The following is a 17235-nucleotide window of genomic DNA, read 5'->3' as shown; positions in this document are numbered from 1 at the left end:
TTCCCTCGGGATCAATAAAGTATCTAAAGTATCTATCTATCTATCTGCTATATTGGTAAATGGTAAATGGACTTGAGCTTATATAGTGCTTTTCTAGTCTTCCAACTACTCAAAGTGCTTTTACACTGCAGGTCACACCTACACATTCACACACTGATGGTAGTGATCACTATGTAGTATCATCCATCAGAAGTAACTAATCCCATTCATACACCACCACTGAAGCAGTGGGAGCAATGCAGGGTTAAGTGTCTTGCCCAAGGACACATCGGTATATTATATTTAGGAGTAACTGTAACGATCGAATTTCCCTCTGGGATTAATAAAGTAGTTCTGATTCTGATTCTGATTCTGATATACGAATTCTGTTTCAATTTAATTTAATTAGATGATAGTATGTTACCCTGCAATGCATCTCCAAACAGATGTTCTAAAGTGAAAAATAGCTTAATTCCTTCAATACTGATACCAATAGCCTCCTTCCATCCTCATAGCCCTTACATTGATTCAGGTTGTCCACAATGTCCATCTGCCAGTTAGGTGTTTTCCTTTTTTGTGAATTTTGTGATTTTCAAAACAATACACTGGATGATTTTATTTTGATAGATACTTGTTTCCCTTCTGTTTTTAAACATTAAGCATTAAGTTAACTAAGCTACTATTTAAAACACAAAGTTCAGGCCATCAACACTTTTTTTCTGAAAATCTGGGTTTAGCAATCTTTGGGTATTTATCACAAAATAAATACAAACTTTAAGTAAGTTTCATTTACTAAATATCTTACCAATAACAGCACAGATATCTGCATATTCTGATAAAATTCACAAACTGTGACTGAGAGCTCTGATATAAACCTGAGCGAGTGGACCTTGAGTTAGGATTGCTGTGGTTCATAATAAATGTTAAAACTCAACTTAAGAGGATTTTATTAATGAGAGATTAGTGATGGGCAATATTTGGAAATCTCAATTTAGAGTATGAAGAATCATCTCTCTTCCTGGTGTCTGGTTAAAGCGTATTAATCTGTTGATGGGGAGCTCAGTGTTTTTAAAATCCTAAATATAGGTGGACTAACGGAGCTCGACTAAAACAGTAAAATTTAATCCAACTGCAACCGTAGATCTCCTTTTTCAAATCATACACATTGTTTGAGTAAATCCTTCAACATATGGCAATATTCAAATTCTATGAATAATACAACAGTTGCTTTAAAACAGAATTGATAACACACGTTTTTAAATACAGTTCAAATGTATTTAATTTTTACTGGGCTAGTATAACAAATTAATACAAAGTACAACTCCATAGACATCATAGATTGTCAAAAAAAAGTCAAGTACAAAACGCTTGAGGTAAAACATTATTTGAAAAAGATCGAGTGAAAAAGCCCTTAGTAAAATCTTAATTCATTTAAAGGTTAAAGCTCACTTTACACTATCTAGCTGTCCTAAAAAAAAAACAACAATGCACTTTTATGTACAAGGTAGTGGTGGTGCAAAATACAGTGTGTGAGACGACATTCATCCAAAATGGTCATGTCTTAGTCGAATGTAAACAATTAACATTATAATTCTCCTCAAACTCCGGCTGCATCCAGATAATGCAAAAAAGCAAACGCTGTCACACTAATGTTCTCTGCAAGATTTTAAATTAGACCCATGATTGCCGCTGGCAAAAGAAAACAAAAAACAAGTCCACATGTTCAGAATATGTCGTACAAAAGTGAGAGCAAAACCCCGTTACTGTGTTGCTCATGAGAGGCAACGAAGCGCAAACAGAAAATACAAATCTGATGTAAGGTTTCAAATTCATACGCGTAAAACTGTCAAATATGTAAAGTTTGATTTATTTTCCATAAAAATGTTATTTATAACATCCATATCCTCAATAGAGGTGAGCCACCGATGCTCTGTGAAAACCTCATAACTCCTATTGTGGTTGATCCGTCTTGATTTTAACGTTAGGTTGAGGATTATTTAATCTGCAAGAATTTATTCAGCTATTTCACATTTGAAATAATAAATTTGCGATACAATTTTAAGCAGATCTTCAGTAGGTCCAATTTAGTCAATAGTCAATAATATGCTTTTACCATAAAGTGAATTGTAATCCTTTCTGGTAAAAGCAGATTATTGACTATTGACTGAATTGGACCGACTGAAAATCTGCTTAAAATTGTATCACAAATTTATTATTTCAAATATGAAATAGCTGAATAAGTTCTTTTAACAGATGGGTTATGTAGTTTCAAGTATATTACTTAAACAGGAGTAAAAAGTGTAACACTATTTCTGTCACCAATTTCTATTTGACACAAAAATCACTGTTGTGTTTTCAGTAGTTTCTGAAGCAGAAAGAAATCAGGCTCTGGCTACAGGCCAGATACTTATGGGTTGAAATGTCTACTGATTTTGGTCTTTTTTATGGGATTTCTCTGTCAATAAAAAAATGGAATATCTTAAGACCTCATGTTGCTTGTTAGGCTGACATTTTTGAAAGCTCAGGTTTAAAAAGCTAATGCCAGAAATAAGGTGTCCTCCAGATGAAAACCTGGTGAAACGTTGAAGTCCTTTCATAACTTGAAAAAAAGTTGATCTGTGATTTTATATTTTGTCGAACAAAAGGCTTGAGAGGTTTTCATTTGCTGTTGAAAGCACTTTGGAATGGATTCGTTTTGTAAAGTCATTTTTACTACAGCAAGAAACGAAGATGGTACCCCCTTTAATGAAATGAAGCTTTGTTCAATGTGTAATAATCACAGATTATTACTGCACACACACTGCGGGTGCATTCCTAAAAAGGCAAACCACAGCTACACAGTGCTCTGTCTGCTCTCGTGGCTGTACCCGAGAGCCTCCGAGGAGTGAGGAGGAAAATCAATAAATATCCCGTCGGAGTCGGAGTCTGCAGACTCCAGCACTTGTCCAATTATGGTTTCTGGGCTGGATGATTCACTGGGCGGCGTGGAGGATGCTCCCATGCTGAGATCAGTCATTGTTGTGGTAGCCTCTGTGCCGTGCAGAGCTCCTGAGGAACGCAGGGGAAGGATGGACGAAGAGGAGAGAGGCAGGTTCAGGCCACTCGATCCTGCTTGTAGGATCCCTGTGAAGAGGAAGGTCTCTGGATTATCATGGATCATTACAATACCACTTTTGTATTTTGTTATAATAACCTCCATCTGACAGTTTAATCTGTGCCATACCATTGAAGTGAGAGGCCACACACAGCCGGTTAGAGGAGGGGCCAGAAAGTTCAGATCCCGAGGCCAGTTCAGCGTAGGCCAGTCCCTGCTCCTCCAGGCACGATATGATCTCACAGGCTGAGTGGCGCCTAATTCCTCCACTGCCCACCGAGCCGGCATCGGGGTCGTACTCGGCCACCGGCGTCAGCAGCAGAGGGATGTTATAGCTCTTCGATCGTACCACGGGGTTCTTCGACGGTTGATCTGCAGACTTTGGCCATCCCCACGGCAAACACTTCTCTGAATGACGACAGGAAAAGGAGTGTTTGATTAGTTCATGTTTCTTTAAGGACACATTAAAACTCAGATTTTTACATTTATTTGCCCCACACTGTCTCACCCAAGACACAGCAGTTGGCCTCAGCACCGTCTTCAGAGTAAAGCCCATGGGTGCCCAGGTAAGGCGAGACCACCTTCTGAACCAAAGACTCGAGCCTCAGGTACTCCTCGTTCACACCGCGGGACTCGTGGACGCCCTAAAGAGAGAGAGTGATTTACAGATAACACAATGCATTGTTTTTCATTGGTACTGAAGAAATCAAGACCAAAACTAAAATAATCAAGGACAAATTTGACAAATAGAAAAATAATCAAAATAATATATATATATTTTTTAATCAAGCAATTTCTTGTTACAGTTTTCAGGTGGTCTATTTCTGTGTAATTTATTATCAATTGAATAACTAGGGGATAATTAAAAAGAAGAAAATACAATCACTGCTATTTTATGCCTTTTTAATGCAAATTTCAAATATTTAATGCCATTTATTTATTTATTTTTATTTATTTTATTTCGTGTTATTTTATTATGTGATGCTCTTTTTATGTCTTGTTCTGCTGTAAAGCACTTTGAGCTGCAATACTTTTATGAAAGGTGCTATACAAATAAAGTTTATTATTATTATTATTATTATAATTATAATTATTATTATTATTATTATTATTATTATTATTATTATCAAAAGAAGAAAAATAACAGGGAATAAAATTAAGTCACATAAAATGTCACTTTGGAATCTGAAACACTTCCAAAATAGTTTATTTTTGTGGATGTAGCTTTCGGTTATTTGAAATGAAAAGGAGAATTTTTTAATATAATTTTCTTTTCCATTAAAAATAACAACAAACAATTATGTTGATTCAGTTTTCTAATTGCATCAAACTCTTTTTGTTTCCTGAGCTCACAGTAGTTTGTCTTTGTCAATAAGGTGCTTCGTAAACTTGTTATTTTAAAAGAACATTATATAAAGTATATTATTAACATCAAGAACCTTTGACTTAATTTAATTATCTTTTTTCTCTTCTTACCTTTTCTTTGGATTTTTCTTTATATTTTATTTTATTTCATGTTGTATGTATTCTTGTATGTTTAAAACATTATATATAAAAATGTGCCAGGATGAAGAAAATATGTCATGAAATATGACAACTTTTATACTCTGCAATAAAGTATTTAAAAAAAAAAGAATCTTTGACTTGCAATTGAAAAATAGTCCATGAAGAAGATAAAAAGAGAGGACACTTGATAATAGAAAACTTAGATTCTGCCTAACTGTTTGCCTTACTGACTACAAATTCAAATGTTTTATTTATAATCCGAGCTTTTTGTGACATTAAGTCTAATGTGTCTATAAAGTGTTTTCACCACCTCTGATGAACGTCTAACAGCAGTCACAAACTTCCCTGTGTAAAAGTCTAAAACATGATTCAGGGGTTCCCAAACTTTTCAGCTTGCGACCTTGGGACCCCACATTTGACGCACTAGGTCACTCCAAACACCATCATATTATTTTTGTAATTTATTGTAAGAAACAACTTTTTTTACATTTTTAAATTAAAGGGTGAAACATCCAATTTTAAACCATTTTCCATTTTTATATGTTCTTGGAAGGAATCTCGCGATGCCCGAACAGTGTTCCGCGACCCCCAGTTTGGGAACCACTGATTTAGACGATGTTTCATCTTGTTAGGAGAAGAAAGAATAACTGACAGCTGATTAAGGAAACAAACAATGTGTTGAGTTTTTTGCCTACCTGTAGAATAAGCAGCATCTGTGTAACAGAGGGGGGTATGCGGGCTCGAGCTCGAGACAGAGCGTCCTCTAACTTCACACTCAGGACGATGGTGTTCCTGAAGTGAAGCAGAGCGAGCTGTCTGACGGACGGCTCCTTACCCTGAAGTCATCAATCAGGGACACAGAGCGGAAATGAGATACAGCAACCATCCTTCAATGAATGTTTGTTTACAAAGCAAGCCACTCTGAGGGGTAGTTCTGTACCTGGACCGGATGGAAGATGGCCTGCAGCATGGAGAGGACATCGCAGAAGAAGAAGTCCCAGGTCTCTGCCAGAGAGTCCAGCAACTTCTGACCTGCATCAATCACACAGTAACAAACCAAACTCATTAAAGCTTCATTCACTGACACACAGACCAGATAAAGGAAAATAAGGAGATAAAATAAATGGTATGTTAAATTATATTATTCTATGGTATATTATGGTATGGTATATTACGGTATGGTATATTATGGTATGGTATATTATGGTATATTACGGTATGGTATATTATGGTATGGTATATTATATTATGGTATATTATGGTATGGTATATTACGGTATGGTATATTATGGTATGGTATATTATATTATGGTATATTATGGTATGGTATATTACGGTATGGTATATTACGGTATGGTATATTATGGTATGGTATATTACGGTATGGTATATTATATTATGGTATATTATGGTATGGTATATTACGGTATGGTATATTATGGTATGGTATATTGCGGTATGGTATATTGCGGTATGGTATATTATGGTATGGTATATTATATTATGGTATATTATATTATGGTATATTATGGTATGGTATATTATGGTATATTACGGTATGGTATATTATATTATGGTATATTATGGTATGGTATATTATGGTATATTATATTATGGTATATTACGGTATGGTATATTATGGCATGGTATATTATATTATGGTATATTATGGTATGGTATATTATGGTATATTACGGTATGGTATATTATGGTATGGTATATTATATTATGGTATATTATGGTATGGTATATTATGGTATATTACGGTATGGTATATTATGGTATGGTATATTATATTATGGTATATTATGGTATGGTATATTATGGTATATTACGGTATGGTATATTATGGTATGGTATATTATATTATGGTATATTACAGTATGGTATATTATGGTATATTACGGTATGGTATGGTATATTATATTATGGTATATTATGGTATGGTATATTATATTATGGTATATTATGGTATGGTATATTACGGTATGGTATATTATATTATGGTATGGTATATTATGGTATATTACGGTATGGTATATTATGGTATGGTATATTATATTATGGTATGGTATATTTTGGTATGGTATATTATATTATGATATATTATGGTATGGTATATTACGGTATGGTATATTATATTATGGTATGGTATATTATGGTATATTACGGTATGGTATATTATGGTATATTACGGTATGGTATATTATGGTATATTATATTATGGTATATTATGGTATGGTATATTACGGTATGGTATATTATATTATGGTATATTATGGTATGGTATATTATGGTATATTACAGTATGGTATATTATGGTATGGTATATTATATTATGGTATATTTATGGTATGGTATATTACGGTATGGTATATTATATTATGATATATTATGGTATGGTATATTACGGTATGGTATATTATGGTATGGTATATTATTGTATGGTATATTATATTATTCTATGGTATACTATGGTATGGTATGGTATATTATGGTATGGTATATATGGTATGGTATATTACGGTATGGTATGGTATATTACGGTATGGTATGGTATATTATGGTATGGTATATTATGGTATGGTATATTACGGTATGGTATATTATGGTATGGTATATTACGGTATGGTATATTATGGTATGGTATATTATATTATTCTATGGTATACTATGGTATGGTATGGTATATTATGGTATGGTATATATGGTATGGTATATTACGGTATGGTATGGTATATTATGGTATGGTATATTATGGTATGGTATATTACGGTATGGTATATTATGGTATGGTATATTACGGTATGGTATATTATGGTATGGTATATTATGGTATGGTATATTACGGTATGGTATATTATGGTATGGTATATTATGGTATGGTATGGTATATTATGGTATGGTATATTATGGTATGGTATATTATGGTATGGTATATTATGGTATGGTATATTATGGTATATTATGGTATGGTATATTACGGTATGGTATATTACGGTATGGTATATTATGGTATGGTATATTACGGTATGGTATATTATATTATGGTATATTATGGTATGGTATATTACGGTATGGTATATTATGGTATGGTATATTGCGGTATGGTATATTGCGGTATGGTATATTATGGTATGGTATATTATATTATGGTATATTATGGTATGGTATATTATGGTATGGTATATTATGGTATATTACGGTATGGTATATTATATTATGGTATATTATGGTATGGTATATTATGGTATATTATATTATGGTATATTACGGTATGGTATATTATGGCATGGTATATTATATTATGGTATATTATGGTATGGTATATTATGGTATATTACGGTATGGTATATTATGGTATGGTATATTATATTATGGTATATTATGGTATGGTATATTATGGTATATTACGGTATGGTATATTATGGTATGGTATATTATATTATGGTATATTATGGTATATTATGGTATATTACGGTATGGTATATTATGGTATGGTATATTATATTATGGTATATTACGGTATGGTATATTATGGTATATTACGGTATGGTATGGTATATTATATTATGGTATATTATGGTATGGTATATTATATTATGGTATATTATGGTATGGTATATTACGGTATGGTATATTATGGTATGGTATATTATGGTATATTACGGTATGGTATATTATGGTATGGTATATTATATTATGATATATTATGGTATGGTATATTACGGTATGGTATATTATATTATGGTATGGTATATTATGGTATATTACGGTATGGTATATTATGGTATATTACGGTATGGTATATTATGGTATGGTATATTATATTATGGTATATTATGGTATGGTATATTACGGTATGGTATATTATATTATGGTATATTATGGTATGGTATATTATGGTATATTACGGTATGGTATATTATGGTATGGTATATTATATTATGGTATATTTATGGTATGGTATATTACGGTATGGTATATTATATTATGATATATTATGGTATGGTATATTACGGTATGGTATATTATGGTATGGTATATTATTGTATGGTATATTATATTATTCTATGGTATACTATGGTATGGTATATTATGGTATGGTATATATGGTATGGTATATTACGGTATGGTATATTATGGTATGGTATATTACGGTATGGTATATTATGGTATATTATATTATTCTATGGTATACTATGGTATGGTATGGTATATTACGGTATGGTATGGTATATTATGGTATGGTATATTATGGTATGGTATATTACGGTATGGTATATTATGGTATGGTATATTACGGTATGGTATATTATGGTATGGTATATTATATTATTCTATGGTATACTATGGTATGGTATGGTATATTATGGTATGGTATATATGGTATGGTATATTACGGTATGGTATGGTATATTATGGTATGGTATATTATGGTATGGTATATTACGGTATGGTATATTACGGTATGGTATATTATGGTATGGTATATTACGGTATGGTATATTATGGTATGGTATATTATGGTATGGTATATTACGGTATGGTATATTATGGTATGGTATATTATGGTATGGTATGGTATATTATGGTATGGTATATTATGGTATGGTATATTATTGTATGGTATATTACGGTATGGTATGGTATATTATAGTATGGTATATTATGGTATGGTATATTACGGTATGGTATGGTATATTATAGTATGGTATATTATAGTATGGTATATTATGGTATGGTATATTACGGTATGGTATGGTATATTATAGTATGGTATATTATAGTATGGTATATTATGGTATGGTATATTATGGTATGGTATATTATAGAACAGTATGGTTTACGATTGTATACGACTGTACGATGGTATTGTATCACATGGTATTGTATTGTGTCTTAAGGTTAATCAAATCAGTCATACCTTCGTAGAATCTTATTTTGTCCCGGAGGATGACCATGCCCTTTGTCAGCAACTGGTTCTGAGAATTATCAAAACAGAAGAGCAACTAATTGTTATCAAGTAAAACAACAACAACACTGTGACCCATAGTGAGAGGTCACTCAGACATACTCTGATCCCAACTGTATGAAAATCTTTACCTGAAGGTATTCTGTGAAGAAGGACCCGACCTCAGTCTTCAGCAGATGCCTGAAGAAAGAAGAAAAGGTGCGTTCAGGTCTCAGACACAGTGCCAGGAATACTAATGTTGACAGTTTCCAACCAGTGTTAGTTGTTTTCTCTTTTCTGTTTGGATGAGTTCACAGCCTTATTGTTAAACCCATATACAATGTGAATCTGTAGTTTCATTAAATACAACCAAAACATATATGTTAATCTACTAAGCACCATGTTTTCCTGCATTATGAGTCACACTGGCCGTTTCCTGAACAGCCACAGTTCAGTAGGCAGTGCGTACTTTTCAGTCGGGAGTTTCAGTATACTGAACATTTCAGTACGGATACTAACTTCTGGGTTTCATGCAGTATGGATCTGATGGATCCTTTCAGGAAATTAATTGTATTTTACCACCCACAATGCAGTGCGAAATTAAATGTAAATCGTCACTTCACGTCTGCCTCCAAATAAAAAAAAAAACGAGCGTGGATTAATTTAATCTTAATTTAAAGTCCCGACTGAAATCGCTACTGTTGGTTAACAAAAAAAATATAACAAATGTGGGGCGCTGCTGGCGCGGTGGTTGCTACGTGCGCCCCATGTTTGGAGGCTGTCGTCCTCCGGGCGGGCGGCCCGGGTTCGAGTCCAGCCTGTGGCTCCTTTCCTGCATGTCGTTCCCCTCTCTCTCTCTCCCTGATTTCCGGCTCTATCCGCTGTCCTATCTCTCCATTTAAAGGCACAAAAAGCCCAAAAATAAATCTTTAAAAAAAATATAAATATATATATAACAAATACCTGCATTATTATAAAACCTTTCCCCCTCTATTTAAATAATGATTTCACTATTTAAATGCGTCTTTATTGGTTTATTTTATATTCTGTATATTACTGTCTTTCATTTGTTCTTTCCTTTATGTACTGTATGTTATTTACTTATTTAATCTTTTATTTGATTTACATTGTGATATTGTTTTTTTTTTTTACCTGACTGTATATGAGCATTACTCTTCTTGAATAAAGCTAAACAAAAAAAAAACAAAAAAAAAACGGGTGGATGTGGCCGGTTCGGGAAACGTAAATGACGCCACTTCTTTACTGAATGAATCAGACGAAGTAGGAACAAATATCTGCCTACTGAATGGTAGGTACTGTCTACTGTCTACTGTCTACTGACAGATTGAGTAGGTACTTGGTAATTCGGATGCAGCCAGTTTCTTGAGAATAACTGACGATGTGTGTGTCAGCCTCCTCACAGCTTCTCTGAACATGGAAATTCATTTACTGGGCGGTAATGGCGGCTGGTGTGATAGAAGTGATGGGTCTGGTTTGGGCAGATAATGAGATATCTGAAAGGACCACATGACTCCCCGGGCCCACAGTCGTACATCTCACACACAAACAAACTAATTCACAAGAAAAATGTTCAGTCAGCAAACGCAGGACAGACAGTAATTATGCTAATTATAGCTCAAAATGACAGCGACAGACTAAAAACAAGCTTTTTCTCTCTCTGCTGTTTGACTGTTTGTAGTTTGTTTCTAAAACCTACCGGACACCTTCATTGAGTGCGTAGAGTTCATTATCTGCCAAACCTTTCTTCTGGAAGACAGCTATGACAGCATTGTGGATGCTGTGGCAAAAAAAACAAAAACATCACAAACTCATCTACTGTTTTGATCATGTGTATTTAAGCCGCTGCGTTTGAATCTGGATTGTGTGTGTGTACCTGTTCCAGGTGGCGTTGGCTCCCGCCCTCTTCTGCTTCTCCCCTCTGTCTTCCGGTGAACTTTTCTCACTTTTCCCGAGCTCGCTGAGGCTGGGAGAGCTCATCAACTTCAGCCGGTGCAGGGTCCTCATGAGGAAGAAACAGGAAGTATGCACTTAGTACCGGACAGGAGAGATAAAGAAGGTCAGGCTGTGACACAGAGAAGAAACATGAGGAGGTAGCCGGAGGGACGAGGAGAACAGAAGCAGTGCGAGTCTAAAAGAGAAGTACGCACAATGGCAACACAAAGAGCAGCGGAGGATGAGAGAAGTAGGACAGACTGATGCATGCCGAGAGAGGGGGCAGGCTGTTAAGAGCAGGAAAGGCGGAGCCAAGGCGAGAGGTGGCCCAGGTCTCGAGAACAGGAGAAAACAATCGCACATGGACTGATGAGAGCAGATTCTTCCTTCCCACTCTGCCTCCACTTCAGGACAATACAGCCATTGATGCAAACAATTATCTATGCAGAGCACAGATGCCACAGAACTGCAGAATGAGCGGATTAAAGTAGTCGGCTCTTTGTTGTGCTTCTAACTGTACGGAGAGGAGGTGCAATAGGAAGTCCCCCAGCTTGTTGACAACAACAGGGATAGGAAACAGAGAAACAATACAGGACAGTGAAGAAGGTTTCCTGCTCTCCACACAGCTGGTGGAGGACAAAAAAAAGTTTAAAAAAAAGGATCTCAATGATTATGACATTTGAGTCCTCAAATTTCGAGTTTATTGTCTTTTATCACAACTTAACCTTCAGGCAACAAATTTACGACCCTCTTAAGTCACTAAGGACAAAAATGTCCACTTACAAAAAACTTCTATAAAAATAGAACAGATTGATATTTTTTTCTACTTTTTTCTGCATACATCTCTTAAACAACTTCAGCCCTGCTCAAAACTACCAAATATTCAATCATTTTTAGGAATTTAACCCTTTAAATGCCAGTTCGATTACATGATTCTGGCATTTAAAGGGTTAAATCCCTGATAATTATTCAATATTTGATAGTTTTGAGCAGGGCTGAAGTTGTTTAAGAGATTTATGCAAAAAAAAGTAGAAAAAATATCAATCTGTTCTATTTTTAAAGCAGTTTTTGTAAATTGGACATTTTCGCCCTCCAATGTCCAAACAGGGAACTACAGTTTAAATCTGATGCTACACAAAAACTAACAATGCATCAAAGTCAATATTTTGGATAATCTTTGACATATCCAAGACTGATTTAAAAAAAAAATCCCCCAGCTACCAAATATTTGTTATCTGGAAAATAACTAATTTTTGTGTTTTTTTTCTTAAATAACAACAGTGACATCAAGTAATCAAACTGGCATTTAAAGGGTTAAATTCCTAAATATGATTGAATGTTTGGTAGTTTTGAGCAGGGCTGAAGTTGTTCAAGAGATTTATGCAGAAAAAAGAAACAAATATCAATCTGTTCTATTTTTATAGCAGTTTTTTGGAAGTGGACATTTTTTGTCCTTAGTGACTTAAGAGGGTGGTAAACATGTTTCAGTGTTCTATTGATCTATTAAAAAAAATAAAATGTGCATTCCAAAATGTGTCAAGAGAGAGTCTTTTTTTTTTTTTTTTTTTTTACAAAAAATGGTGCCATATGCACTAACAGACAAAATGATGTCCAGATGAAGAGGAAAAATCTGACCAAATGGACAAAAATGTCCACAGTGATGCATGAGGGTTAAATACCTATGTATTTTACAGTTCTTTTAAAAGGGATTTTATATCTTAAAGTGATTTTTATTCCTTAATCTTGCCTTGTTTATTATTCTATGACATGCCTGTTTTAATATTTGCTGTCCTTGTAAAGCAAGATTATTATATTATTATTTTTTGCTGTACAGTTTATGTGTATTTATTTATTCTCTCCTTATTGATTTCCTGTTTTATCTCTTTTCTTACTATCTTAAATGTTTTCCTTTCAAAAGCCTCATGTGTACAGGTGTGGAGAATGTGGTGTTGTGATGTCCATGCCAAATAAAGTCTATTATTATTATTATAAATTGTGTGATCTTTTGATGAAGCTGTAACCAACAGCAAGTAGAGCTGTAACAATTGTTTACAATGTTTATGCTAAGCTAACATGTTTCTGGTGCTAGCTTCATATTTACTGTAAGAATGTGAGAGTGTAGTCATTCTGATCTAAACTATTGATACTGTTCATGCTCTTTTGTTACTTGCCTACAAACATACATAGGATATGCATTCAGCTAATGTTGTACATTGTTTATAGCCCAGTGTCAGTTTGTTGGAATACAATGCCACCGCTAAGACACACAGCTTTTTAAAAATACTCGCTACAACTCAGGACCATATGACTGATTTTTGACTTTTAATGAATCCTTACCTTCAAAAATATATTTAAAAGAAAATTAGAAATTATGATTTGAAAACCCACACACTCTGCTAATAGCAAATATACAAACGGATGACATGTAAACACGTAAGGAAATGAGTGAATAAAACATCCGACCAGGAGTCATTACTGTTTGGGCAACAGTAACAGCTAATTGAAAACCTCTGGGAGGAGAGCTGGTGGGATTTTGTTTATGAACCCTCATTAATGTTTCATGCATTTTCCAGGATGCTTGTATGTTGTGAAATTTGAATCCCGAGGGAAGTGAGCCTTTACCTCCTGATTGGATGCTCGCTGGCGGTGTCCATGTCCGGGCTCGGGGGAGGTGCCGAGAAGGTGCTGAAATTGAGGGACAGGGGACGGGAGGAGGGTCTCGAGGAGGGCCGGGAGGCATGCCTCCGCCGGAGTCCATCAAGCATCTGAAAACAAAAACAAAGGTGATTACACAGGTAGCACAACATAAAGGTGAGGCATCAGTGAAGAACAGTTCAAGCTGCTGCTGTGAGACTTGTAGCACAGGACATTAAGATGGGGAGGAAGTACCTCACCCCACACCTCACAGACTAAATGGACAGCTGACCACCTCACAGTGTGCAATATTAACCTTAAAAACAAAAAACAGAGTAATTATATAATGTGAAAAATATGTGTGCAATAACCCCAGGTGCAATAAGAGATGTAGAAAGTAGAGACAAGAAAACTTATTTATATTTTCATTTCATTGTACAGTGTTCCCCTTTGTTATTTTTGTGTATTATATCTTTGCTTTAATACAGTGTATAGCTTCTGTACAGTTTATTTTAAATCACTTAGCTGTTACTACAACTTATTTATTCATATTATTTGTACTTTTCTACCCCTTTTTTTTCTTATAATGCTATTCTATTTTATATATAATTTTAACTTTTTTGTAGAAGCTGACTCAGGGAGAAACGCACAGAAATTCCAATGTACCTGTACCGTCCTGTATCTGAGCAAATGGCAATAAACATCTGTTCTAAAGACTTGTGTGCTATGAAGACTAAATGACTGAAATAAATATTAAACAGACAAATTTAGGTCAAATCAGCACTAAAAGGAAAACAAGTCAAACATGTGCAACCTCCTTATAAGAGTCACTTTCCTCCTCCTGTCAATGACTGTTATTTCAACACAATGTGCACACAGTGTTTTGCAATCAAGTGTGAACCATCAGACACCAAATGGGGAAATGCGTGTGTGAACATGTACAGTGTGAGTGTTCTTCCAGTAAAAAAAGCCACGCAGGGAGCCGTGGTGGAGTGTTTCATTACAGTGTTGTAGTGGGTTTGGGTGTCTCCCCCCCATAGAAACATACTGTACATAGTAAAGCACCATCCCCTGGTCGGAGGGGAGAACAACAGTCTGGGCTGTCACTCCTCAGACAAAAGACACAGCATGAGCCCCCCCCCACCCACCCCCCTCACTGCCATTGATAACATGTGTGACCGGTGTGTTTTCAGGGGATTGATCTGCTTCCATTACAGTCAGAAACACACACACACAGACTACAGTCTACCCGTCATGCCATGCCACGCTAGTCTGTGCACTTCTGCTTTTGTTCACCCCTCCTCCTTGTCTCTTAAGGGCGACTACAGTCGGATCGATGGAGCCACTTTCCTTTTTATTATTAGTCTTTATTGCTTATGTTGGCCTCTTGATAACCCGCGGTTAAGCCACATGTTTAATAAGACAGACAATCAAGCAGACATGCGGTCAACAGTACACGTTTGTCCTACAGGGAGGAATGTACAACCAACCAGTCGTGCGTACGTGGAGCTTTTTCTATTTTTTTCTACCTGTGTAGACGCGACAATAAGACATTGTAATCAGAGACATTGGCTCTCTCGGAGATGCATCACGAAGTCCACCTTTGGAGGAAAAACCTGGATCATAATGGCCCCACAAAGTTGCCGTATATGTCATGCGCCTCTGCCCGCCCACCCTGCACTCACCGTGCCGTATCCTGTGTTGCTTCTGGAGGGATGAATCGGGCATGTAGTAGGCCCTTCTTCTGTTCGGATGTGTGTGTATATGTCCGAGTTCATGAACGGCTGGCTCCACTACTGTTCCCCCGCCCGGCTGCGCACCCACACGGGCATCAGGGTGCAGGCGGCGGATGAGGGGTCCGACCTGCGGTGGTGGTGGTGGTGGTGTGGTGGAAGGGGACTCATTCATGAAGCATGCAGCGCTGTGTGTGCTCGCTTTGTTTTGACGAGATGCAAAGCAAAAAAAACCTGAGCGCGGCCATGAGAGGAACGTGAACGCGCATTGTAGTTAAGAGCTGTATGCAAAAGAGGGGAATTACTGAGATCTAAGTTAAAGCACGAGTTATGGCCTGCACTGGACATGCCCGGATCTATTTCTCTGTATTCACGAGGTGCTGAAATGAAGGCTATGGAACAGATGAATGTAGGCCTTTTATAAAACAAACATCCGCATATAGAGCCAGAGCTTTAACCTACTGAATTCTTACCAGGCTATATAGCACAGCAGTACCTTCAGGTGTGCAGTTAAAGCAGGGCTGGGCAAATGGCGGCCCAGGGGCCACATGCGGCCCCCATCAACCCTTAAAGTGGCCCTCAGGTCAATTTTTACACATCAATTAATTGGAAACATGAAGAAAACATGACAAAATCTGCCATGAAATCATGAAAACCAGAAAAATGTCCATAATAATATTTGATCACTGGTATATGTTGAGTTAAATTTGAGACATAATTGACTGTAATCGTTTTTGTATCCTACAATTTGGCCCTCTGGCAGTGAGAGTTAAATGAATGTGGCCCCTTGCTGTGACCTAAGTTGCCCATCCCTGAGTTAAAGCATTGGTAGAAAAAAAGAAAAGACTACATGTGCCACGTTGCTTTGCCCTCGTGCATTGCATGTGGCTGCAGAAACATAGTGGGATATAGTAAACACATGCCATCATCCGGCACTGACCCCAATCTATGCCGTTTAACACAGTGGGTCTCCTACCATCTGCCAGCGGGCATTTTGCAGATAATCCCCCTTTTTTCCACGAGTCGTGATTTAGCCTCAATAACTGGCTCTCGTGATAAACTAAACTGGTTTTAACAGAGGCACGCTGTGCATTAGCCTCTTTATGAGAAATAGACTGGGCAATATGGTTGTGTGAATATTAGGCTATAGCCATACGTCTGCAAACCAAACATCTAATATGCCATTTAGCCTACATACATGTTGTATTCTTGTGTTTTGATCAAATCAACATTTACACTGTTTCACCCCAAAAAAAGATAAACACAAGATAGCCAACTCTAACCTCCGATTCGGGACATTTTACCCAAGACTAGACTATACATTTGAAACAAAGGAAAATATTTTAATTTATTTTTAAATGAATAGTCATGAAACATCAGCT

At 35.9% G+C, this 17235-nt stretch overlaps 1 protein-coding gene across 1 annotated transcript; it reads right to left on the bottom strand.

Annotated features, from left to right (window-relative positions):
• Positions 1-1240: 1240 nt before the first annotated feature.
• prr5a (proline rich 5a (renal)) lies at positions 1241-16079 on the bottom strand. The gene is made up of 11 exons (XM_061035121.1): positions 15806-16079; positions 14109-14251; positions 11428-11553; positions 11251-11331; positions 9686-9734; positions 9507-9564; positions 5520-5611; positions 5275-5415; positions 3582-3717; positions 3203-3481; positions 1241-3102 (listed from the first exon to the last, which is right to left on the bottom strand). The coding sequence occupies exons 1-11, from the start codon at positions 15896-15898 to the stop codon at positions 2813-2815; spliced, it is 1488 nt and encodes a 495-aa protein (XP_060891104.1). The 5' UTR covers positions 15899-16079; the 3' UTR covers positions 1241-2812.
• Between the last annotated feature and the right edge of the window lie 1156 nt (positions 16080-17235).

The sequence above is a fragment of the Labrus mixtus genome, chromosome 4 (assembly GCF_963584025.1).
Source record: "Labrus mixtus chromosome 4, fLabMix1.1, whole genome shotgun sequence".
Classification (NCBI taxonomy): domain Eukaryota; kingdom Metazoa; phylum Chordata; class Actinopteri; order Labriformes; family Labridae; genus Labrus; species Labrus mixtus.
The sequence above is the reverse complement of the archived record's forward strand: the minus strand, read 5'-3'. Positions and strand labels throughout refer to the sequence as shown.